Source organism: Pelodiscus sinensis, chromosome Z (assembly GCF_052426305.1).
Source record: "Pelodiscus sinensis isolate ZL-2025 chromosome Z, ASM5242630v1, whole genome shotgun sequence".
Lineage (NCBI taxonomy): Eukaryota > Metazoa > Chordata > Testudines > Trionychidae > Pelodiscus > Pelodiscus sinensis.
Window position 1 is genome coordinate 26,854,943 of NC_143085.1, and position 25,813 is coordinate 26,880,755.

The 25,813-nt window shown below is 41.7% G+C and overlaps 1 protein-coding gene across 1 annotated transcript in view; it reads right to left on the reverse strand.

The window, feature by feature from the left end:
• Positions 1-25,813, reverse strand: part of TMEM132B (transmembrane protein 132B) — a 543,321-nt gene that overhangs the window by 360,644 nt on the left and 156,864 nt on the right. The window contains exon 2 of the mRNA XM_075898470.2: positions 18,350-19,238. Within this exon, the coding sequence (XP_075754585.2) occupies positions 18,350-19,238 (889 nt within the window). The remainder of the gene's footprint in view (positions 1-18,349; positions 19,239-25,813) is intronic.

Sequence of the window (25,813 nt, forward strand, 5' to 3'; positions counted from 1 at the left end):
TGCTTATTTTTTATATTAAAGATTTTCTACAAAGAATTTGTACATGTCCTGCCTGAGGCCTTAGCTCTGACATTCCTTATCCATAACATTTAATAACTTCAGTTTTTGAGCTGTTGTCAACATATAAAGAATGCACTGTATTTAACCCTGGTTTTGCTTCTTTGCTTCTTGCTTCCTCCACTCACTAGCTTCTAGTACCAGTGCAATTAGAGATGGCTTTTCAATGTAACTGCCTTCTAACTACTCTCATTAAGCCAACATAAAAGCTTGGACCACCCGAAGAGAAGAAAGTGATTGCAAGAGACGGTAGCTTTTTCAGAATGAGAAAGTTAAAACATGACATAATTGGGGGTTGACTTGGCCTCTCTTCATTCACACATCATAATATAGAGCTACCAGATGGGGATTTAGCAGGCTTCCCACCCTCCCTCCCACCCTGTTGGCCCTAACGGAGCCAATTTAAAAAGGATCTTTATTTTTTCAACCTGTTCTACCAATGTAGATTGTAGCAATTGGTGTTGCTTTATCAACTCTTTAAAGACAGATTTGCCTTTCTTGGTCATTGCCTGACTTGCTGGGAATACCCAGCATTTGGCCCGAGCTGGGTAGTTCAACATGCAAATAGTACAGTGGTTTTTCATTCTACGGTTTTTGTACTTTTCAGTCGGAGAATGGTATCGCACAATGGCACAATTCAGGGCAGCAGGAAGAAAAATACCAAATGCCTGGCATAGGCTACACTTTTGCTATGCATAAGGGGTGAGAGGGCAGAGCTGCACCCTCCTCCCCAAGGAGATGCACGCTCTTTTCCAGAGTGACTCCTAACACGCATAGAAACTTAGCTGAGCAAATCTGCTCCATGTATCAAGAAGCAGCAGAATACTCCCTGGTGTGGTACTTTCCGGCACTGCAGGGACCGCAACTCTACAAGGCCTTCCTGTCCAAGGGGAAGGACTCATCCTTTTTGTGCTCCACATGCAGTCTGGCCCTCTGGTTTTTGCCCTTCTATTGCTCAAACTGTTGAAAGATTTTAAACACAACACTACAAGAAGCAGAATAGCTTTAACTACAAGTTCAATGATGGCACCTCCTGTTATCACAGTCATTTGTCATTGTTTCTTTTGCTCTTGGTTCACCACGAAGCCTATCACCTTGCTAATGCTATTTCTTTCCCAGACTGTCCCCATTCCTTGTCTGAAACGTGTGTGCCTGCCACTGTAGTTCTCTACCATTCATATGAGGCATTAGAGGTTCAGTATCAAGTATTAAATCCCTTCTCTATTTTTTGCACACACAAATGGCACACAAAAAATGAAGGAAGGGATGGGGACATAAGACCATGGTCCGGCCTCCATGTCTTTACTTACCTTAAGCGTGTAAATGAACCTGTGTACTATCTAAATATTTTTCTTAGACTCAGAGCCATCCAAGCCGGAAGATGGTTCGAGGCAGCTGCCCCAGATCCCACGCTTTGGGGGCGGGGCCTGCAGCAGCCACCTCAAGCATCCTATATACAGGTCCCCAGGGAGGCCCAGAAGACTAACTATGGAGGAGGCCTGGCAAGGGTCAAGCCACCCCACACTCAGATAAAGCAGAGCGCAGCAAACTGGGAAAGGGCAACTGGCCAGGGTGAAGCAAAGCAGGCAGCCAGGTCACTCCACGAGTGTGAGAGAGCAAGGCCGACCCTTACTGCCATCCTGCACAAAGTTCCTGGGTATCTTCGTGGCTCGCATTGCTCAGGCGTTGCTCAGGAGAGGGGACTTTGGCAAGGAGGCGGGGCTTGAAGGAAGGGGCGGAGCCAGGTCTGTAGCAGGAGAGCTGCCCTGGGTCCTGCACATGGTGCACTGGGAGGGAGGCTGCCTGAAGACCTCCTCCTCCCACAGATGGCCTTGCTTAAACTATATCTTAGGCGCCTATCAAGCTCCCACTGCTATACTGTGCGAGCACCTCACAATATTGAATGGTGTTTGTTGATTCTCACAGCATCCCTGGGAGGGAGGTGAATGCTTTGACCCCAACTTTACAGACACAAAACTGAGGCACAGACTTTCAAGGCTAAGTGCTTTGTCCAAGGCAACACAGGAAATCTGTGTCAGAATAGGAAACTGAACCTGAGTCTCCCAAACCGGAGGATAGCCTCTTTGCTCTTGGACCATCCTTCCTACACTCAGCTGTGAAAAAACACAGTGGGAAACCAATGGACAAAGTCTGCACAGATGAACAAGCATGAATATGAAGCATTTGAAACTTAAGTCAATCCAATCACTCATAGTAATACTTCAGGATTTCAAGTGGTTTTATGCCATATTTACACCTGTGTGACTGACATCAAAATCTGACCCCAAAGTGTCTCTGAAAGAAAGCAACTCTAAAGGCGCATACATTCTACATTCTGTTTTAGTACTGTTCATTACACAGAGGACCACTAATTACAGCAATCCAATTTGTTTAAACAAGACAAAAGTTACTGCCTTTTCAGCTAACAAAGACCTGAATTGGGATTTGAGCACGTAGTCCTCGGGTAGCAGCACACAGCAAAAGAAATATTCAGCACAGGATCCAAAATGAAGAATCCCCCTCCCAATCCCCAGGTTGGTTGAGAGTGATTAGGGCACACAATTTGCATGAAATCAGCAGATGCTCCACCATTTAGAATGTTTTCCCCAAGCTAGGAACCTTTTCAATTTACCCTTATATATCACAGTCTTCATGAGGAGTTTTAAAAAAAAGTATTGGTAATTGGGTACATAAAAATTTTACTTCAGAACTGGCTACTTTTAAATCACTCACTGCACTACTGAATAGATAATGAATTTTGTTGACTGAAAATAGCTTTAAATTCATTACTAGTTGTTGTTCAGCTCAGAGCCGGCTGCATATGTGTAAATCTCACTCAATTAATTCCATCCTTTGCTGCGTTTACTTCCCATTATTTAGTATTTAAATTACCATCATGTTTTCAGGCCACAATTAGCTGCCCCATTGTGCAGCCCTCTGGAGTAAAACCATAAGAGCCCCAGCCATAGATGCAAGACAACAAGGGTTTGGAGAAGAGAGGCAATAATCAGTCCAGACAGAAAAGGCTAGACCTTTGAGATGTTAGATAAGAAGACAGGTTTTAGATGAGCCCCACATGAGTGGGCCAAGGATATAGTCCAAGTTAAAGGGTGAAATCTAGCAGATGGAGTCATCAACAGAACTTCTGTTGACTTTACCCTGGGCAGCAGATGTATGGGACCAATGGTACCACAGCACCCACCACATCCCTACTTCTCACATCTATGGATTTTGAAGTGGCCAGGAATTCATGCAAAACATACTGCCTTTTTCCTTCAACAGTGAGGCTACATCTACACTGCAGGTTTCTTGCACAAGAACTTTTTGTGGAAGAGATTTTCCACAAAAGTTCTTGCGCAAGAGAGCACAAGACCGCATCCACTCTGCAAATGCTTTTCCACAAGACAGAGCATCCACACAGTGCAGATGCCTGTGGTATAGGTTGGAGTTTCTGAAGATGCAAGCATTGTGTGCCCTGCCTGACCACTCCACAAAAATGTCCATAAAGGTCTTTGAAGCAGGATGCAGGTGAGTAAGTCATTGAGACAATGTCCTTTCTGGTTGAAATGGCAAGAAATTCCTGCACATCCAGAAATATAATCTATGCTATCATGTGCCGAAAGTGTCCATCTGCTATGTACATTGGACAAACGTCTCAGACACTTCGCCAAAGGATCAATGCCCATAAATCAGATATTAGACAGGATCACAAAGAAAAAACAGTTTCTTGCCATTTCAACCAGAAAGGACATTGTCTCAACGACTTACTCACCTGCATCCTGCTTCAAAGACCTTTCAAATCTGCACTTGAAAGGGAATCCTCTGAACTGTCATTCATGCTAAAATTCAACACTTTACGCCTCGGTCTCAACAAACAATCTAGTTATCTTACCCATTACAAAGACAGCTTCCCCAATTATCACTTCTAATATCATTAGCTCACAGACATCTACTTCCCCCCCCTCCCCGCATCCCCCTTCGGTTCTGAAATTTGATTTGTCCTTTTCATATGTGTTCATTTTTTTAAATTGTATCCTTTGGAAAGCTCATCATCTAATAAACCATCTTGTTAGTCTTTAAAGTGCTACATAGTCCTGTATTTTGCTTCAACTACACCAGACTAACACGGCTAAATTTCTACCATTTTGTATGCACGCTGTAATGTGCACTATGCCACATCTGCCTGACATCACTCTCCACATCTTTACACGTTTTGAAACAAAATTATGAAGTTAAGCCGAGGCTGGCTGAAGATAATTAGCTGGAGCTGTCATGCTGAAACTTTGGAAGAGAAGGATAGTCCTGAGAATGGGTTTGTAAAATCCCAACTACTTAAAAATGTAAAATCTCATTCCATTACTGTCAACAAGGATAAATTTGTGTCAAGTCATAGGGTACATTGGCACCTTCCAAATACACTGGAAATATTTTTCACATTTCCCTCTTGTTTGTTGATTATAACTGCTCCTGCTAACACTACTGTCAACAACAGGTTGTTAGTGCTCCTGTTATAAATCTTGCTTTTCCAGTAGTTTGCTACTCAGATGTGCTTCAGAGGACAATGCCTGATACATTGTATAAGATGCACAGCAACTAATTATGCATGGGCCCATTTATATATTGCTAATGCAGTTTGGTATATGAGGTGCCAGCTTATACATGGATTGCCTTTAAATTTCCATAAATTTTTTTTCATTCAATTCTATAGTTAGGTATGTAGAAGCATATAAAATATCTATTTTCCCTTAGATACACAGATGGCCTTAGTCTTTTTGTGTGTTTACCCTCACAACACACTAGTTTTATAAATGCAGAATTGAGGCACGGATAGGCTTCCCTCCATAGAATAATCTTAACAACAAACCCAGTTTTCCTGCCTTTAACATCCACATTTTCACATCAAAAGCCTGTTTAATTAGCCTCATTATCACAGGTCCTACAACTGACAGGTACTTCAGATATCTGTCTCTCTATCTAGCTATCTATCTTTTGCTTTGTGTTATTTCAACTCCAATCTATCTGAGGAAATGGGTTTTGCCCATGAAAGCTCAGGTTACTATAAGGTTAGTCTCTAAGGTGCCACAGGACCACTCGTTTTTAAAGTTACAGACTGACACATCTGCCCCTCTGAGACTTCTTAACAAGAAGGCACGTTCTATATCTGTATAAGCCAGTGAGATCCTGGTGCTTTTGCCTTTTTGCATGACAGCAAGAGAGAGTTATTTCAGTAACTATTACTTCATTGTGATCTCACTGTGGTTATTTTTTATACTATTTCATATCCATAATTCAATAGTAAAATCAGCCTCTCACAGCTATACTGCCTGTTTTTCATAGGAGGAGTAATTGCTGCCCTCCTCCTTGTAGAAGGTAGTTGACCTTTATCTAAAATTCCATTAAATGGCTTTGCTAACTGTGGCATTGTGAGTTCTTTGAGATTTTATAGAATTAACCATGTCATTTATCCTCATTTGTACATTTATCATTATTTAAGCTTTTAATGTTGTCTAATGTTTAGAAAAGGTGATTTCCAGGCATTTTCAAATGTTTTTGGAATTTTCTTTCCTCTACCATCAATGGTGGTAAAGGAGACTGACTTTACAAAAGAGGATAGCAATAATAACAACAAAAGCAACGATGTACTAAAAATATTTAGGAAACTCTCTATAACAATGTGGCTTGAGTGCCAGGTATCACATCAGTGAAGCTTGGGGAGTTCTGGAGGGGTTGCTTTTTGCAACTCACGTGTGAGATTCCCCACCCTTCCCAAAATAAAGACAATGATGGAATGAAGGAATACGTTGTGTTGGACATACTATTTTACTTAAAAATGAAGCCTGGCCCACAAGCCCCCATCTGGCTACAGCATCATAACACTCCTGTACTCCCCACACACCGCAGCCCTGAGCCCTTCATCACATCCACAAGCCTGTGGCTGGCTTAGCACCCCAAACCTCCACCTGATCCCAACACTTTCCATCCTGAAGCCCCCTCCCTGAGCCAGCATCCCCTTCTCTATCTCCTCCTGCACCCAAATTCCCTCCCAGAGCTTGCACTCCTTCCCACACCCATATCCCTCATTACCACTCCAGAGTCCGCCCCTCCTGTCTCAACCCAATGAGAGTGTATAAGGGCTAGGGACAGCAAATAATGGAGAGGGGGGGAATGAAAGAGGGTGGGGTGTCAAGGAACAGATGGAGTCTTGGGGAAGGAATGGGGTAGACCTTGTCTTGTCTAGACTTTTAAATAGTGTTCTTGGGTATAAAAAGGTGGGAGACCACAGGTCTAGTACATAAGGTGGCAATAAAAGATGACACGGCAAGTTTGAGAAAACATTTTGTTGTAAAAGAACCTTCCCCAAGCCATGATCATAAAGTGTTTTAATTCTTATCACTGAAAATAACAAGAGCATCATCATTAAATTCAGTTGCCACAAGATCAGACTCCAGTTTTTAATGCCCACACGATCACGTTTCCAATGCCACAGCACTGTCTACTATATATTTGAAAGAGTTTGTCTGTATGTCTGTCTGTTCAAGAACTCCTCCTAAAAGTTAAGACCACCAAGTTTGGTACACAGCTTCCTCTGACCATATCTGCAAGCAGGGTCAGGGTTTGGTTGTGTCAGGATGGGATGTAGCTAGATTGGGATTGCTCCTCATAAAAACCATGTCGAAAAAGTGACAGAATCACCAAACTGGTGAAAGAGACTGGCTGGGAGTGCCCGCTCCCCTCCAGTACTGCCCTAGCCTGAGCTTCCTACCACATAGGCCCCTTTTAAGAAGAGTAGGGGGGCTCAAGCCCTCTCCCCCCATTCATACAAGGACATCACTGGCTGTTCCCCTTCATCAAGAAGAGAGGGACATGCACAGTTTGCAGCATTCCTCGCTCTGGTTGGGGGATGCAGGTGGCAGACAAACCTGGGCCTGCCCCGGCCAGAGGTCATGCACCCCTTCCTTGGCTGTACCCACTGAAGCTGCAGTGGCCATGGAGAAGTGCTTCTCACCTGGCCCTAAGCTGCTGGGGTTGTTCTCTCTCCTGGTGCAGCCTGCATACTAAATCCCTCATTCCCAGCCCCAGATCAATGATTCAAATGAAGCATGGACATTTTCATTTAATTTTCTAAAAACAAAAATTAAGTGTATTAATAAACTGAGCAATGCCAGATAAATCTTCTAGTTGTATATAAGATATATTATGGGAGGGACTAGTATGTACATCATATCATCAGCATGGATAAAAACACACTACCGTACAATGCTCTCTAACTCTTCTTCAACATGCAAAGGGTTCCAACAGTTACTTCCCATTATGAAACCCTGTTTTCAGATGCTTACATTTTGCCATCCTTTAGTTATTCAGGCTTAAATTTTCCATCTTGAGTGCCTGCCTCAGGCTGAACTTTTTTGGAAAATTTCAGTCAATAGCTTCAGACATTTCAGAGAACAAAGCAAGGATGGGGAACAAATTTTTGCCCATATTTTAAAAAATATAGCAAACTCTTTGAACAGCTCTTGCAGGAGGATTTGAAAGTGGGTAGTAGTTGGCTTTTGTGTCAAAGATGGTTTTTTGCTCTCCTCATTAAAATCTCCCCAAAATTATCCAAGTTATAACCATTTAAAAAAATCACACTTTGCATATTCTCAGCAGAGCGTAGATTTTGGTAGGGATGTTAAAAGTTGTTTAATTAGGCAACTGTGTAAATCTTAAGATTCCATCCTCTCTAAGAATGCTTGAGCCTCTCTGTGAAATTATTTGATTATAAAGGACCATAAAAACCATGATTGATACAATAGTTATATAACTGCAATAAATCTTATGCCAAGTACAGGCAGTCCCTGACAGGCAGTTATGAACGGGGCTGCCCCAGAGTACATGGACTGCGGGACCTCGCGGTCCTGCCGCCCGTGTACTCTGGGGCTTTCTCTGCGTCACCCTGGTCTGCAGACCAGGAAGACGCAGAGCAAAGCCGCGGAGGGGCTCGGGCAGCCGAGGCGCGCCTGGGCTGCCCGAGCCCCGCCCCCCGCCCCCCCCCCCACAGCTTTGCAAAGCTGCGGGGGGGCTCGGGCAGTGAGGCAGCCCAGGCGCGCCTGGACTGCTCCGCTGCCGGCTTCCCCGCGGCTTTGCAAAGCTGCGGAGGGGGGGGCTCGGGCAGCGAGGCAGCCCAGGCGCGCCTGGGCTGCTCTGCTTCCGGCTTCCCCGAGGCTTTGCAAAGCCGAGGGGGGGGGCTCGGGCAGCGGGGCACCCCAGGCGCACCTGGGCTGCTCCGCTGCCAGCTTCCCCAAGGCTTTGCAAAGGGTTGCAAAGAGTTGCTCTGCCCCGGGCTTCCTGGAATCAGCTGCTGACTTGGGGACGCTTGGGGTTCTTAAGTTGATTCTGTATGTAAGTCAGAACTGGCGGTCAGTTTCAACAGCGGCTGAATCTGGAAGCCAGTTCTGACTTACATACAGATTCAACTTAAGAACAAACCTACAGTCCCTATCTTGTACGTAACCCGGGGACTGCCTGTATAACAAATAGCCAGAAAGAGTTAAGCATTCTGCGGGCTAAGTGACCCACAATCATCTTAAGAACATAAGAAAAATGCTGGGTCAGACCAAAGGTCCATCTTGCCCAGTATTCTGTCTTCTGAGAGTGTCCAGTGAAAGAACAGAACACATAATGATCGAGTGACTTCTTCCCTGTCACCAACCTTCTGACAAACAGAGACATGGGACATCATTCTTACTCATCCTGGCTAACAGCCATTGATGGAGCTAGCCTCCATGAATTTATCTAGCTCTTTTTTTAACTCTGTTCTAGTCTTGGACTTCATAACATCCTCTGTCGAAGTTCCACAGAGTGTGCACTGGTGAAGAAACCTGCTACCTATTAATTTCATTTGATGAGCATTCATTTTTGTGTTATGGAAACAAGTAAATAACTGTTCCTTATTCACTTTCTTCACACCAGTCATGACTTTACAGATCTCTGTCGTATCCCCTCTTTCAGCTCTTTTCTAAGCTGAAACATCAAAAAGTCCCAATTTTATTAATCTCTTCTCATATGGCAGGTGTTCCAAATCCTAAACCTCACATCTCTTGTAGATTAGTATGGGATACAGCTGAACTGGAGTTCATTTGCAAATTCAGTACAATCAATTTAGGATTGAATATGCATCTTAGGTTAATGCACTACAAAGGCAATTTCTCCTCTCTTGCTATTCACAGCTCTGCATCAAATGCTGCAAATAACACACATCCACTCTGACTTGATAAGCCTCGAGGTCCTGGTTCTGCTCCTACATTTCACAAGTAACTTCTTTTGTTGACAAGTAGCTGCCTCTGTAATTTCTACTCCAACTTCTGATAAAGTAGATTTTACCCACGAAAATTTATGTTCTAATAAACCTGTTAGTCTCTAAGGTCCCACAAAACTCCTTTTTGTTTTTACAATTAGGGTTCATCTACACTGCACCGTAGGTTGAAATAAGTTACGCAATTTGAGCAATATGCGTATCTTATTTCGATGTTATTTTGAAGCAGCTTATTTCTAAATTTGGCACTGTCTACATAGGACTTATTTTGAAATAAATCGCTATTCTGAAACATCCCTTACTCCCAATGGAATGAGGTTTACAAGGATGTCAGAATAGGGAGCCCATTATATTTTGAAATAATGGGCATGCTCAAAAGAATAGCTATACCACATATATAGGTCTCCCGAAATAGCACTGCAGAGTAGATGTATCCTTACAGACTAACATAGCTACTCTCCTGAGACTTTATTTATAGCTTGTTAGATTAGATGTTAGCCATGTAAACGGACAATTACTGTTTGGTATTATAGTTTTTGATTAGTAGATTAAAGGGGATATTAAAATTTAAATGAATCTTGAGTGAAATAATTTCATTGACTATATGTCTCTCTAAAGTTTGTGATAAAGTGTTTAATGGATAAATTATCTTACATTTCTTGGAAAACAGCAAGAAGCAGGGGACTGAAGGAAGTTGGGGCAGCATGCTAGGCAGTTCATTGCTGTCCTGGAGCACTAAATTTGATCTCATCCTCTGTCTCAAAGATCCTATGTGATACTGAAGTACGTCACATACCCTACATTTTTCACAAGCTGTCTCTAATTATGTGGGGTCTGATCTGCAAGAGTGCTGATCACTCACAGCTGCAACCAGCTGCAATAGGAGCTGGGTTTTGAACACAGAAAGTGTTGTATAATGCTACCTTTCCTGTTAAATCAAGTCCTAGATATTTCAAATTGGACAGCCAAAATTAGTGGAACCTTTTCATCCTGGTATCTCCATATGTAAGTTCCCCATCTCGAAAACAGGAAAAATCTGTGAGTCACTCCAATACAATGACACCCATATCTGACACACTGAAATAATTGTCTTCAGAGCTTGGCATTTACTACCTTTTGAATGCTTGACTTTGCAACCATCATAATGTTCTTTTAGTGTAGTTGTGCAGGTACACTCACGCAGTTCATCATAATACGATTTGTGTTGATATTGACTTAGTATATCTTACTTTTTTAGAATTTTTTTCAAGTGTTCCCAAGTCTCCCATAATGGTCTCCAGTAATAATTTAAATTTTGGGATTATTTATTAACAGAGAGAACCTTTCCGATAAATTTGAGAAGGGTCCTTTCCCTTCCCGAACTCCATCTCCCTCCCCCTCCTCCCCACCCCCGATGCTGGATTTTTATACTAACTTATCTCTTGGGCTTTAATTACTAGGCATTTTAGTTGTGCAGCTCTGCTACTTGATTCATAATTATTTCATTTTAAGTTACGAAGGCCATCTTCGGCTAGTTCCCACTACTCACTGTGCTATGTTCACAATTTTCTGTAGTCTCTTGTTTCCTGTGTATGTTTCAAGGTCTAAAACCTTCTGTTTTGTTTCCCTTTTTTGCTCTCAACAGCTATTGGCAGGAGACTGCTTCTTACTGATTCTTTTCTGGCCTTCTAGAATGCCATTTTTTTCTCTACAGATCTTTCATTATTAACAAAGAATTCTTGCAAAGTCTATTTTAATGTCTTGTGTGATTTCCCCCCCTTAGTAGGCAGACATTTAACTCTATCTGTATGGATTTATGTTTATTAATATAAAATTCTTTCTATCATTTCTGGTAGCAAGAGTGATTAGTAAATGCTAACACTTCTGTGTTTCACCTTGGACTAATGCATCCAAAATCAAAAAGTAATTTACACTGTTGTGATATGCAGAGTGTAGCACAGAGAAAAAAACTACATAATCCCTCTCCTTTATACCGCTGAGGCACCAAATATCTGCTTATGTTTGTAGCTTCTGTATATTCCTGATAGTGATGACTGCTTCTGTATATTCCCTCACCTACAGCATCTTTCATCTGTCTAGTATAGGATTCATTACATGTCTGTCCCCTCCTATTATTATTGGAATATCTCCAGTCTCTGTTCCATTTTGACAAAAGATTAAAGAATGATGGGTCTTTCATATTACACACATATAGTGTATGCTAACTACCCTATATTTTATCCGTGAACTCAGCGAATTGCTGTTAGTACTCAGCCGTGCTTTATTTCTCTATTCTTACAATTAAAACAGATTTGGAACATAGCACTGAGTCTACTCAAGTTATTATAAACAAAGTCATAGCTTATTTTCTTGTAACCAAGAAGTGATTATCCATTATCTCCATTAAATACTCCTTGACACAAAAATGTTTGCATTTTTCTTTCAAATGTCTTTGCTGTACCAAGATAGTGGGAAAATAACTATATACTCCAGGAAAAAAATGTTAAAACCATCTCCAGCTGTGTCTGTCTTTTCAGTTAAGAATAATTCTATCCTTTCTCATTTTTATATAATACCTCCATTTATATCAGGAGACTCTTTTTATTAAAATAAAGATATTTTCCTCTGTCATAGGTTCCATTTTTCCTCACTGTTCATATATTTATTATACACTAATCCATACATATTACTTACTGTAAACATAAAGTAAATATCCATTGGAGTCACGTGCATCAGAAGAGAAAATATGGCCTATCATTTTTGTACCAATGTTCTTACCACCTCTGCAGGGTTCTTCTAACTGTTTAAAGTTAATAGGCACCAGATGGGAGCATTCTGATCATCTAGTCCAGGCCTGCCAAACGGACGGAGGGCCAAAAGGCACAACTGTCCTGGGATGTGGCAGTTCAAATGGGCATGAGGTTCCCAGCTACTGCTGCTGCTGCTACTGTCACAGTGGTGGCAGCCAGATCTTCAGGCCCTTTAAGTCACTGCCAGCGCACCAGTGGTGCACTCTGGGAGGCTCTGAGGACTTCGGGAGGGGGAGAGCTCACCGTGCTCCATATGGTGCTGTGGGTTGCCTGCCCCGGCCCTGCCCTTCTGCCCAAGGCCCCACCCTTTCTGGAAGCCCAGAGCTGGGCCCCCTACTTTGCCCAGGGTCCCGGCGAGGCTTTTGTCTCCCCAGATGTAGACTGACTTCCTGCATAACACAGGCCACAGAATTTACCCAACATAATTCCTGTGTGAAGTACAGCCTACCTTTTAAAGCAAATTTAATTCTGATTTAGAAATTATTCCTACACAGAGGTTTTAAAGCAGCTTAACTGAATGCATATGTAACACCAGCAGGCAGAACTGAACTGGACCTCTGTGGATGAGCCTCCACAACTTGAGCTAAAAGCCAGCTGGCTGATAGCAAAGGTTGTTGAGCACACTCATTCTCTCTCTCTCTCTTTCTCTCTCTGTAAGTGGTCTCAGTGCCACTACACGGGACAGTGAGCCATACCCAGTAGGTGTGTGGGTTACACATAGGCTTTAACCAACATTATGGAACTAGTTGGTGTCACCATTATGGAACGTGCACAACACCAGCAACATATTGCATAGACAGCTTCTTATGGAACCCAAGTCAATGGCTAAAAGGATGGCCTTTGAGCCCAACTTCCAAAGTTCTATGTTTTCTGAGATTCAACATGACTGTGTCAGTTTGTATGGATGTGTGTCTCTCTGTCTTTCAAGTCAGAGATAGCCTCAAAAGTCTACTTTGCAGTATATAAAGCAATAAATGTCTACAGAGACTGATTGATGGTCAAAGCCAAGCTGAAGCTTTTAATCAATCTTAAGAGACTATTATAAAGCCGTAGGTTATTCCTATTACTCAGATCTAGCATCCATGACATAAAAAAAGGACAAAAATATATTACTGGTGAACGACTGAAAGGAGCATATTGTGTCCCACTCAGGCTGAGCGGCAATCATTAATACACAGGAACAGGTTCCAAAAGTGAATAGTTCTTCCAGGGTTGTGTGGAAAAGAAATTGTTGTTGGATGCACAGAGACCAGCTTTGAAACACGGACTTCTTAACAGGACACATTCAGTGGAAAATGTAAAATGTGTACATGCTGATAAAGGACCTGGGGTTGGCAAATTGAGTCTACAATGCTAATAGACAGACCCACCGACAGGGGCCAGAAGGGAAAGTTGCTCTGCAACTCTGGCAGCAGCAATGGCCAGAGCACAGGGCCCTTGAATTTGCTGCTGGAGCACCACACCATACCATGTGCTCCAGGTGGCTTTAGGGGGAGAGGCATTGCACTCCAGGCAGTGTGAAGGGCTGCTGCCCCCATCCCCTCTCCTTCTGCCTAAGGCCCCGCCCCTTCTCGGAGTGTGGAGCAGAGTTCCCACCTCATCTTGCCCAGGGACCCGTAGAGGCATCACTGCTAAGAGAGATTTAGGTGCCAATTGCAAGGTAACAGGTTTTAGTTTTCCAGGCTGAAGCTGGTTAACATTTGATTCTGTATGACGGATAAATTTTGAATGCTTTCTAAAACAGATACATTCCCTGAACGACTTTCTTGATACTGTTGCAAAAAACAACAACCTCCATCATCAAACTATGATTTGTTTCCCTCACCATTTGCCAAGAAGCTGTTAAGCTTGTAATTCCAGAGATAGATTAAGATCCAAAAAGCAGAAACAGACTCTTTCTATGGCCTGAAATCCAGTATTTACTTGTACAAAATTCAGCACAAAATCAAACAGTGCACAACATAGTGCATGAAATACTAAAAAGGCACATAAAACTGCACACATCTATTCTTTTTGCATACAGTCATAGCAATGAAGTTTGCATCACAGTGAAAACCTTAAGAATGATTTGATTTTTGATCTATAGTTTCATATGAGCTAGAATGGAATACATTCCATTGCATATTACAGACACAATTTAAAACAATTGGTTATACTGGGCAAAAACATATTTCCCCAAGGTAAGCATGTTCACTTAGATATATTTTTCACTGGTGAAAAGACACAGAAATTATAGGTATAACAACCTTCTGGGTTTTTATGGTCATTACTAATGGTCTGAAAAACAGGGACAGCCTACAGAGGAAAATTGTAAAAAATTAGATGTAGTAGCAATAGTGATTTTATTTCCCTCAGCATAATTCCCTGCTAACTATCTAAACTTTAGTTGAATAAATTCTCCATAGGCGAAGAGTGACTGTCATCTGAAACACTCATACCAACAACTGCCTCTGCTCTTTGTATCTAGGAGTATCAGTGAACTGGTAACTGATCTTAATTCTGCCTCTTACCTTTAACATTTAGCTTCCTGAAACAAAACACAGATTGTTTCTTTAGCTGCAGAGGAAATGACAACACAAGGAAAGAAATGACTACCCAGACAAGATTTTGAGTAGTGTCTAATTTTTGGGGGTGTTTCCACTTTGGTTTTACAGGCTGAATACAAAACTGGGATGCAAGATTTTCAGTGGTAACATGGACACCCACTGAAGTCTTGGGCAAATTACTTAGATCTCTTTCGTTTTGGGTACATCTAGACTGCAGGCTTCTTCCGAAAGAAGGTTTTTCGGAAGAGATCTTCTGAAAAAACTTCTTCCAAAAGAGTGCGTCCACATTGCCAAAGCACATCAAAAAAGCTATCTGCTTTTTCGAAAGACAGAGCCCACACTGAATGGATGCTATCTTGCATTTAAGTTGTGATTACTATGGATGGAGTGGCTACCAGGGCACCCATGCTTTTTCCTAGAGGCCTCTTCTTTCGAAAAATCTCTCTCTTCCATGTCCACTTGCACCTTTTTCTGAAAGAGCTCTTTCGGAAAAGGCATTCTTCCTCTCCTCATAGAATGCGGTTTACTAATGTCAGAAAAAACTTTTGAGTTTCTTTCGAAAGAACACAATAGCACTATGGATGTAAGTGACGTTTTTTCGGGAAAATGGTGGTTTTCCCACACAAAAAGCCTGCTTCTAGACGCACCCTTAGTTCCTCTATATCTCCCATTGTTTGGGTGGATTCATAGGAACACAGGACACTATCTGACACCATGATATTGGTCTCTCTAGTCTACTTTCTCCTTTCTCCACAACTGACCATTAACCAGTACTGTATGCATTAGAGGAAGATTCAAGAAACCTAAAACTGAACAATTATAGACTGACTTGCTTGCATGGGAAGTTTCTTCCTGACCGTAAGCATTTAGTGATCATTGTAGGTGCTGAAAAATGAGAATGTATATCTGTTACACATTTTTAACCCAGCGAGATGGAGATGATCATTCACTCTGTATATATTACAATAGACACTGACAAATTCTGACTGCAGTATCCATGTTTCATAATAAGCATATTACATTATGTTTAATGTGTAATGTTTGTAAAGTGTGTGGTGCTGGCAAACCAGGTGTCAGCTCTTGCCAAGACTATAGGCACTAGCTAAGAAATAACAAACCCATCACTGGAGACCAGGCTAGTTGACCTTCTGGTTAGTTTTGCTCAAAGCAGGTATTAGGTTTTTAAGAATGTATTTTGTGTTTGGACTCTGGACTGCTTGTAGATTGATGCATGCATTAATCTCATTTGCAACATGGCTACACCAGGCTATGAGAAAATATGGACATTTTGTTTTATAACTTTAAAAACATTTGGACTGACCTTGTGAACTCAAACAGGGGAATCATCCTCCCCTCTTCCCCCATAAGGAACATTGCAATACAAAGGGTTGCTAAATGACCGCACCTTGGTAAATGATATGTGCAAGGAAGTGGAAAAAAGGAAATAAAAAAAGCAACAGGAAATTTTTTTCCAGCTCTTTGCTGTTGGAACTCTTGACAGAACTAGAAATCCCAAGCTAAAACCAAAGATGAGTTACCACCTGGGTAACACCTATAAGATACTTTGAATCAACAGATCACTACTCTTCTGTCGGTCAAGGTTTAGAAAATACATTCGATGACAATATGTTCACATACTTTCATTTGTAAATAATTCATTTCTTTTTCCTAGTTAAACAAGCCTTTAGGTAGTTTATCACAGGATTGTATACAGACATATTTGGTGTAAGATCCAGGTACCAACTAGTCTGGGGTAAGTATCGTTGGACTGGAAGCAACATGAATAGGGTGTGATTTTTGGTGCAAATAACCATTTGTCACTAGTGTCTGGGTGACACACTAGACGGGAGAGTTCAAGGGAAATGTCTGTGACTCCATAGGACCAGTGTTATAGTGTCCCAGGAGCTGATGTGTATTACTGGCTTGGTAAAATATATATGATAGAACACTCCACCAATTTGGACGTCTGCCCTTTTTTTGACAGTCTTCCCTGAGGTAGGCACTCACAGGCATGAGCCAATCCAGACAGTGTGACAAAAGGTTTGGAAGAAGAAAGCTGTTGGCATAAGGTTTTCTATTCATTCACTTTGCATCTTTGTCACGGATAGAATGCTTCTGTCATTTAGTGCCCCCATCTTTTTAGACTTAAACGTGAGGAGTAAAAATGTATCTAAGCTGCCAGTGTGTATTGCATCTCCTCCCCTCCCGTGTGTTTAACACTCTCTGAGTCTGACACTTTCCAATTACCTCTTGGCCTTTTCTGTTTCCCGAGTCTGGCTCCTATTTCTCTGAGTTTATATCTCTGTGTAGCTGTTAACCAACACAAGCAGTTAAAGGCATAGGAATAAATATACAGCACTAACCCACATGTTGGTTAAGAATGCCAGAAATCAAGATACTATGCAACTCAACAGTTCTCTGATAAAACTGAGTGGAAATTTTCAAAAATTACAGCATTTCAGCCAAAAAAAAAGGAGGGGGGAGTTAGCACTAAAATGTTTACAAAAAAGATTTTGCATTTTCTAATAATTTCTATTCACAAGAAAATAAATTGATTCCAATTTTGAGAGGTATATGAAGAAAACACACTTTAGGTGTGTGTGTGGGGGGGGGGTTCCCCAGTTTTCTCCTTTGCTATTAAATAGGAAAGTGCCATACTACACGCATATACCTATCTAATCTTGAAAATAAATAAAATACTACCACTGGAGGAGGGATGGTTGGTCTTCTTCTTAAAAACACTGAATTGGGACTCATAAAATTTGGTTCCAAATCCTTGTTCTGCCACAGATTTCCATGCCATGCAGTTCAGACTACAGGGCATATAAATAGCACAGCAGACCAAAGTGCTGCACTGTCACTCCCCCAAGCGGATGCTGCAGGCACAAACTAAAAGGTCTCTACCTTGCAGACTATAATAATGCAAACTAGGATAATGCTTTCAGTTTAGTTCATTCCCACAGTAACTGCAGGGATTTACAGTTCAGCATTTTGGTATGCTTTACTATTTGCATTCCCTATAATATGAATGTCAGGATAGTGTGGTCAGACTCTTAATCTCTGTGTCTCAATTCCCTATCTGTAAAAACATGGGCAGGCCCACCAACAGAGGTAAAAGGGTGGGGGTGTTAATGGGGACAATTTCCCAGGGTCCGTAAAGGTACTAAGCAGTGGCTGAGCATGGGTATAACATTACCCTACCCTGTTAGAGTGTTGTGAGAAGTAACGAATAAAAACTTTGGAGGTGTTCATGTACTATGATAACAGCTTCCATAAGAGTAGATGGATTAAAGCTACATCAAAGCCAGGAAAAATATAAATATTTCTCTAGCAAAATGGAGAGCCATAGTCAATCATTCTGTCTGGCCTACAGGAGGTATAATGAGAAGAAGCAAAGTCACTTAAACTAGTCATAATCAATGACACATTTTATAAGAAAGTCATACAAATATTAATGACACAGACTTCAAAGTCAGCTTCCTGATATCAAATCCTATTATAATCACTGATGCTTAAAGAGCATTTATAATCCCACCCCCTCCTCTCCAAGCTGTAGGCAAAATCTTGACATCCTTTCTCAGCCATTGAAAATCAGTGGATCTATACCTGTGATACACTCAGCACCTGCTATTTACTGGATTATTATTTTAAAGAACACTTACCTTAATGTAAACTGATCTTCTAGGGAGTCACCGGTAAGGGAGACATAAAAGGTTACAATGTCACCTTCCTTGACAGGGTTGAGCGGTAAGTGGATTATGATATTCTCATCCAGCCTCAGGGAAGACTGTTTTAGTTTGTCTTGAGTTGGATAAACAATGATGCTACCAATCCTCTCCACAGACGGCAAAGCCTTGTGTGCAGTATCTTGACCTGCCTGTATGTTGTTTTCCCATTTGACTTCCTTGGGAGAACACTCCCCATCTGTTGCATACATCTTATAGAAGAGCTCCACTGTAATGCCTTCCAACAAGGCTGCAGTTTGCTCATGCTCCAAAACCAATGGTGGAGGTGAGCTGAACCAACTTGGAGCTAATTCCAGTTCTGCAACACATAACCCTAGATGACCTCCCAACCTACAGCTGGCCACAGCTTCTCTAGTCTCCAAGAAAGCAAACATCTTCACACAGGGTAATCTCTCTGCAGAATCGTAGTCCTCCCAGTCCTTTCCTGCAATATAGAACAAGGCTTGCACTTTAGGCCTGTTGGAATATACTGAGCTGTCAATTATGTGTGATTTTAATTTCCAATTAAATGTGAATTCATTAGCAAAGCCAAAAGGAGAAGAAGTCAGCATGAGATCCTCAGGAATAGCTTGTTCTACTGAAAAAGGTCCATAAGTGGCATTTACTACAGGTTGCTGATTGGCTTTGTATATAAAGAATGACTCTACCCTAGCCTGCAAACTGGAGTTCCTCATGATATCTTGATTGGCTTCTTTGAGGAAAAAAGAAACATCAGCACTGGAGATGTGATAGTTCATGGGAAGATATACCGGCAGGTTTGAAAATCTCTGTGTGCTGTCCATGACTCCTCCTCGGTTTTCCACCACTGCAAGCCAAATGAAAAAAGAAAAAAAAATTATAATATTTACTTAGCAATTTTTCTTCAGTTCTCCTCAGAAGCTATTATTTCAAGTTACTCATTATTGTTTGTCACCATTACAAAGCATTTAAATATTGTCACCGTGCAGGTAGCATTGCTCTCTACTAGCCTACCATGCCGATATTTATCATTCCATTATTCCTATAGTGCCCCATATAAAGTTTGTCCTAAGGCCTTGATCCAAAGCCAACTGTAGCCAAGTCAGTTCTGGATCAGGCACTAGTAGAAGAGAGTCTGGGTTCTGCAAAATCCTATTAGTTGGATTTTAAGTTTGCACTACCATATCAAACTCATGAGTTCTGCAGATCTATGATCAATGTACAACTACTGCAGTTTGGGGAAATTACCACAGTTTGGGGAATGAGCAGTTAATAAAAGATTTATGTTTTGACTAATCTCTCTAAACAGGAAAAATCAGAATATTTAGGGATTGCAAATCTGCATCAGTGCTGATTTGGTTTTACAGATTATGACTAGGAGCTGTTCAGATATGGGTTCCATTTAGAACTGGTTTGAAGTATTTTGATGAAACACTTTTTACAATTGAAATATTCACATTTGTGAATTCTCAGGGAGGCTTCAGTGGAATGGTCTCTCAGATCTAGGGAGAAAAAGCCTGACCTTTTCAATAAAAAAACAGATACTCTGACATAATTCAATTTCAAAATATTTTTCCAAAGGGTTTGGTTTTGTTCCAGTGAGGAAGGAAAACAAAATTTTAAATCCCTGCAAGTTGTCATAAATTGCCTCTGCCCAGCTCTAATCCCATTTTTTTTCCTACCACAAAACATTCCAGGAGTGAAGGGGGAGGAGGGAGACAGGAAGAGACATAGACTACAAGGTCTTGATTTGGGTTCATCTTTAATGAATAGTGAAGTATAATCCAAATGGACTCTAATACTAAAAGGGGGATAATAATGTGTTCTATATTAACATTTTTTGTTTCATGGCAAAAGTGCAGTAAAAGTTGCTTCTCTGGGAATCATACCAAAAACAAACAGAATTCCAACTTATTAAATACTTATTAAGCAGCTCTATAATGTGAAGAAATAGCAGGAACAATAACAGTTTCTAAGGTCAGACCTCTTGAAGTCCATATCTAAATCTCAAGGTGCAAATTTAATGTTTGTCATTTTTAGTTTACAGAAAGTGCACAATGTTACAGTGACAGCAACAATTACACCTGATACATGAGAGATGACTCAGATACTGTCAGCCAAAATTTAGCATCAATAAGAGCTGTAATATTTAAGCTGCCCTTTCAAGCTATGTCTTTAACAAGGCTACATTTCTTGAAGATATGTTATAAGGCAAATTTCAACATCTATTTGCCCTTGACTTTGCTGCATTCTTGTTCTCTTTTAAAATTCCACTCAGTTATTTTTGTTTGCTTGATGTTTCCCTGTTGCTTATTTAAATCCCTCTCCTAATTTATTATAACATTTCTTCATTTTTTTTTTGTATTTTAATTTTTTTTTACTGTTGTCACCAAATCACTTTTCCTCTGAAGGTACAAGAAAGTATGAAAACATAACAACATTCATTAGCAAAACACGACATTTAAGAAGAGCATCCTCTCCTCCACTTTCATGCACACTATTTAACTGAAATACTACCAGGAGTGCAATATATATATATCTATATAGCAACACTATGGGTTTAACTGTGGCTTTGCTACAAATTCCAAGTAAGGGACAGGGGAGTTGTGCTGCTCTGAAGCCGTATTGGGACTCAGAGGACACTTCTACACTGCAGTTGGGAGATATGACAATAGCACTCATAACACACCCAAGCCAGCTTTGATTCAACTAGTTTCTAAAAATAGCATTGTGGCCACAATGGCACAGGAAACAGCATAGGCCAGCCACCCAAAAGTACACAGAGAATGGATTATTTCCCGTGGTAAACCAGCCCATCCCTTCCCAGCTACATACATGATGCGCAAGAGGGGAAGCCTGTGCCAGAGAAGTTGGGGGAAATCCTAGCAGCTCCTGTGGGGAGCACAGCCAGAGTCACAATCTAGCTCTTCTGTTGTCAGTCATCTTGGGGACAAGAAAAGGAATATTAACCATTTCACTTCTGCATTTCTCTTTCTTAGGGGGTGAACCAAGGGGTAGTCAAGCTGTTCCCTGAGGCATGCAGCGCATGAAGAAAATAGTCTTCAATGAGAACTCACAGGCTAGGCTGGGTGCAAAAGCAGATGTGGGAGATGATAGGATTTGGAGGGGTTCTAAAGTAGTGTGGGAAAGAGCAAGAGAGGCAGGCAACAAAGGAAAAGGCACCAACCCAAGGAGAAGCAATATGGGGTCATGGGCAACAGATGCCAATATGCAAGGTAGCCTATCAGAGGATTTGCAGCTGTCTGTCAGTCATGCCAGATGGGATAGCCAGGCGACCTTCAGAAGGTGGGGGAGGAATGCCAAAGGCAGCCTGGAGAATACAGGGAATCTGCAGAGTCAACTAATGAGACAGCTCAGTGAAAACAAGAGGAGATCAAGCAGGAGTGACAGTAGACCCTTATGATTGCTACGGAATTGGAAAGCAAAAAACATTTCAGGGCCTATTGGTGCTTTCTGGGTTGACTACCACAGTATAAATAGTGTCATTCCTGTGCCTAACAAGAAATCTCTTTGATAATCATATTGCAGGGTTCATCGTGTCTTACTTAGAGTAGGAAATTCAGAAAAAAACAGTTTCCAATGATCGGTAGTTCTAAAGCCTAGCCTAGTTACCAAGGAATGTTTTAGCAGCTCCATTATGGTCCTGCTATTTATAGAGTACCTTGACACAGCAAGACATGCCATGGCAGAAACTGAAATTGCAGATTTCAGTAGCTGCCAGTGAACTTTGTTCTTGTGAAAGCAGTGGGGGAGTATTGTTTGTTTCTTTGACGACAAGTCAAATTTCAGACACGTGCCTTCGATGAACTCACTGCAGATCTATCTGGCTACATCTGAAGGCAATACTTTTAAGAAGGCTCATTCATCATAAAATTATTCAGCTGTACAGATAATAAGCCAAGGACATACAGCAACACGGTATACTCTGATTTCCAGTAGAGGTATTAAATTTTGCCTTCTCCCAAGAGAAACCAGATTTGTGGGGAGACTTAGCCACTGGTACAATTCCAGGGACTAAAGAGAAATGGGGAAAGAATATGAGGCTTTAATATACTGACATTTACATTACAGTGAGTTTTATCACCTTTTTATGCAGATGTTTTATTTCTCTCAAATATTGATTTACAGGAACTTTAAAGGTATGTCTCTCCTCTTCTCTGATTTCATTATAGTGGTGGCAGTTAACGTATCCTCTGACACATTGGTGTGAAGCCTAGGATGCTATCCTGCTATAATTCATACAAAATGAGACAATTTTTGTCTGAAAGCTTATACGGGAAGCCATAAACTCCAATAGAAAAGGCTAGGTTTTGTCCCAAAACCATCCTGAAACAAGATATGATATGTGAATTTAGCATCATTTTATAAGGCTGTCTGGACATCTAAAAAGAAATACATCAGACCACAACAGGACAACACCCCTCTGTTTTAATTTCAAGAGTCAGCATGGTAGCATCAATCATTTTACAGCCACACTCAGAAATGGGACTCTGTTCCAGCTACAGGAGTTGTGACAAAACAACTATTAAATCATCTATTCTTTAAACAACAGCATCAGTAAACGCAGGTAAGGAGAACATTATTTGGTCCATTTTAAAGTAGTGAAACAAAGAAGAGCAATGATGGGACAGAACTAGAAGAGCAACAGGGAACCCAAGTGAATTTCACCAGAGCAGTGTGTTATTTCAAAGCCATGGTAATGTCCAGAGGAGCCTATAGGATCACCAGGACTCTGGGCAATAGAAGGAGCAGGAGATTAGGGGAGGGGGAAAAGAGAATGTTCTCAGAAGTGACAGGGTCTCAGGTGGGGGGAGAGGGGGCTTGGCTGGGGTAGCTGGCTCTCAGCATCTCGCAGACAACCCCTCTCCCAGCTGGCCCTCAGGCCTGCCCGAGAGCACCACGCAGGGCTCTGGAGTGCACTGCCTGGTGTTCCAGCAGCGATTCTGAAGGGCCTGGGGCACACATCTGCTGCTGCTGCCACAGTAGTGGTGACCTAGAGTCTTGGGCCCTTTAGAACCATCAGGCCACAGGGCAATTGTTCCTTTTGCCCCCCTGTTGATAGGGCTAATAACGTTCTTCTGGTACTAGCAGTAGGGAAGGGACAAGGGAGAAAAGAAACGTATACAAAGACCACACAACCATTCCGCTAAAATCAAAGGTGACCTGTGATTTTCAGTGCCCAACCTGAGATTCCTTAAAAGGGATTGATTTTCTTGCACAGGTCAAGATGGGGCACTGGAACAATTTTTATAGAGAGGTACAGAGAGCCATTGAACCAAATTGAAAAACCCTACATATGAGGGAAATCAAGCCATGGGGTGCAAGAGCAGCCCCAGCAGGGTGATTCCTTACCTGACGTTCATTCCCAGCTTCTGGCACAGAGACATCATGCTTGTCCATCAGACATTGATGAACCTATCCTCCATAAATTTATCTAGCTCTTTCTGAATGTTTTTATACTTGTGGCTTTCACAACATCCTTTGGCAAAGAGTTTCACAGATTGATTGTGTGTTGTGTGAAGAAATATTTCCTTTGATTTGTTTTAAGCCTGCTACCTATTAATTTCTGGTGATCTAGTCCTTGTTTAATGAGGAGAAATAAATAGTACTTCCTTATCTACTTTCGCTACATCAGTCATAATTTTATAAACCTTAATCATAGTCCTGCTTTGTCTTCCCTTTTCCAAGCTGAAAAGTCCTAATCTTATTATTCTCTCCTCATACAGAATCTGTCCCATACCCCTAATCATTTTGTTGCCCTTTTTGGAACTTTTTCCTATTCCGACATCTTTTTTTTTTTTTTTTTTGGTTGGGGCAATCACACCAGTACACAGTATTCAAGATGTTGGGGTACCATGGATTTATATAGAAGCACTATGATAGTTTTTGTCTTATTTCTGTTTCTTTATCTGTCTTATTACCTATATTCTTTTTTAATGATTCTCAACATTCTGTTAACTTTTTTGACTGCTGCTGTATGCTGAGTGGATATTTTTGGAGAAACTCCAAGATCGCTCTGAAGTGATAAAACCTAACTTAGATCTACAGTTGTAGATTGTATATCTACAGTTCCAATGTGCATTACTTTGCATTTATCAAACATTTGATCGTCCATTTTCATCAGTCACCCTTAAGAAATCCTTTTGTAGCTCGTTGCAGACTGCCTGGAACTTAACTATCTTGAGTAATTTTGTATCATCTCCAAATTTTGCTACCTCATTATTTACCATTTATTTCAGATCAGACTCCTTGGGGAAAACCACTAGTTACTTCACTCCATTCTGAAAAATGACCATTTATACCTACCTTTTGTTTCCTATCTTTAACCAGTTATCAATCCATTAAATGATCTTCCCTCTTATAACATGGCACCTTACTTTGCTTGCGAGCCTTTGGTGAAGGACTTTATTAAAGACTTTCTGAAAATCTAAGTACACTTTATCCATTGGATAGCCTTTGTCAACATGCTTGTTGACCCCCTTGGAGAATTCTAGTAGACTGGTGAGGCATGATTTCCTTTTATACAAACTATATTGATGCTGCCCCAACAAATTATGTTCATTCACAAGTCTGACAATATTGTTCTTCACTACAGTTTCAACCACTTTGCCTGGTACTGAAGACAGGTTTACAAGCCTATAAGAGCCCTTTTAAAACATTGACATCACATTAGGTCAGTGGTTCTCAAACTTTTTGGTCCATGGCCCACCCCACTATATGTAAACCTAGCCATGGACCACCAGCCAACCAACCATGACAAAATGGGTGCAGGAGGGAGGAGGGGCATGCAGAGTCTGGGCCAGAAGTAGGGTGTAAATAAGCCTGATGGGGTAAAGAGGGAAATGGCTGGCCAGCACCCTGCCACCAGCCCCAGCACCCTGTCCCTACTCCCACCAGCACTCTGTCCCCTACTCCAGCACCCACCATTACCCTATTCCATGGCCAGCACCTACCACCTGCCCCAGCACCCTGTCACCTTCCCCACCAGCACCCTGTCCCAGCACCCACTAGCACCCTGTCTCTTGCCCCAGCAACCACAGGCACCCTGTCCCTGCCCCAGCACCCTACCAGCTTCCCCAGCATCCTGTCTCCTGCCCCAGGACCCACCAGCACCCTATCCCCTGCCCCCACCAGCACACTGCCCCAGCACCCACCAGCACCCTACCACCTGCCCCAGCACCCTGCCACCCACCCCAGAACCCACCAGCACACTGCCCCAGCACCCTGTCTCCTGCCCCCACCAGCACAATTGGGGCCACATTAGTGAGGCTTGGGTTTTTTTGGAGGGGTTGTTTTTTGGCATCTCACTTGTGTGGTCCTGACTGACTTTTCTGTGGGTCAGTGATCCCTGACTCAAAACAGGTTCCCCGCCCCTTTCATAAATAAAGAGAATGATGAAAC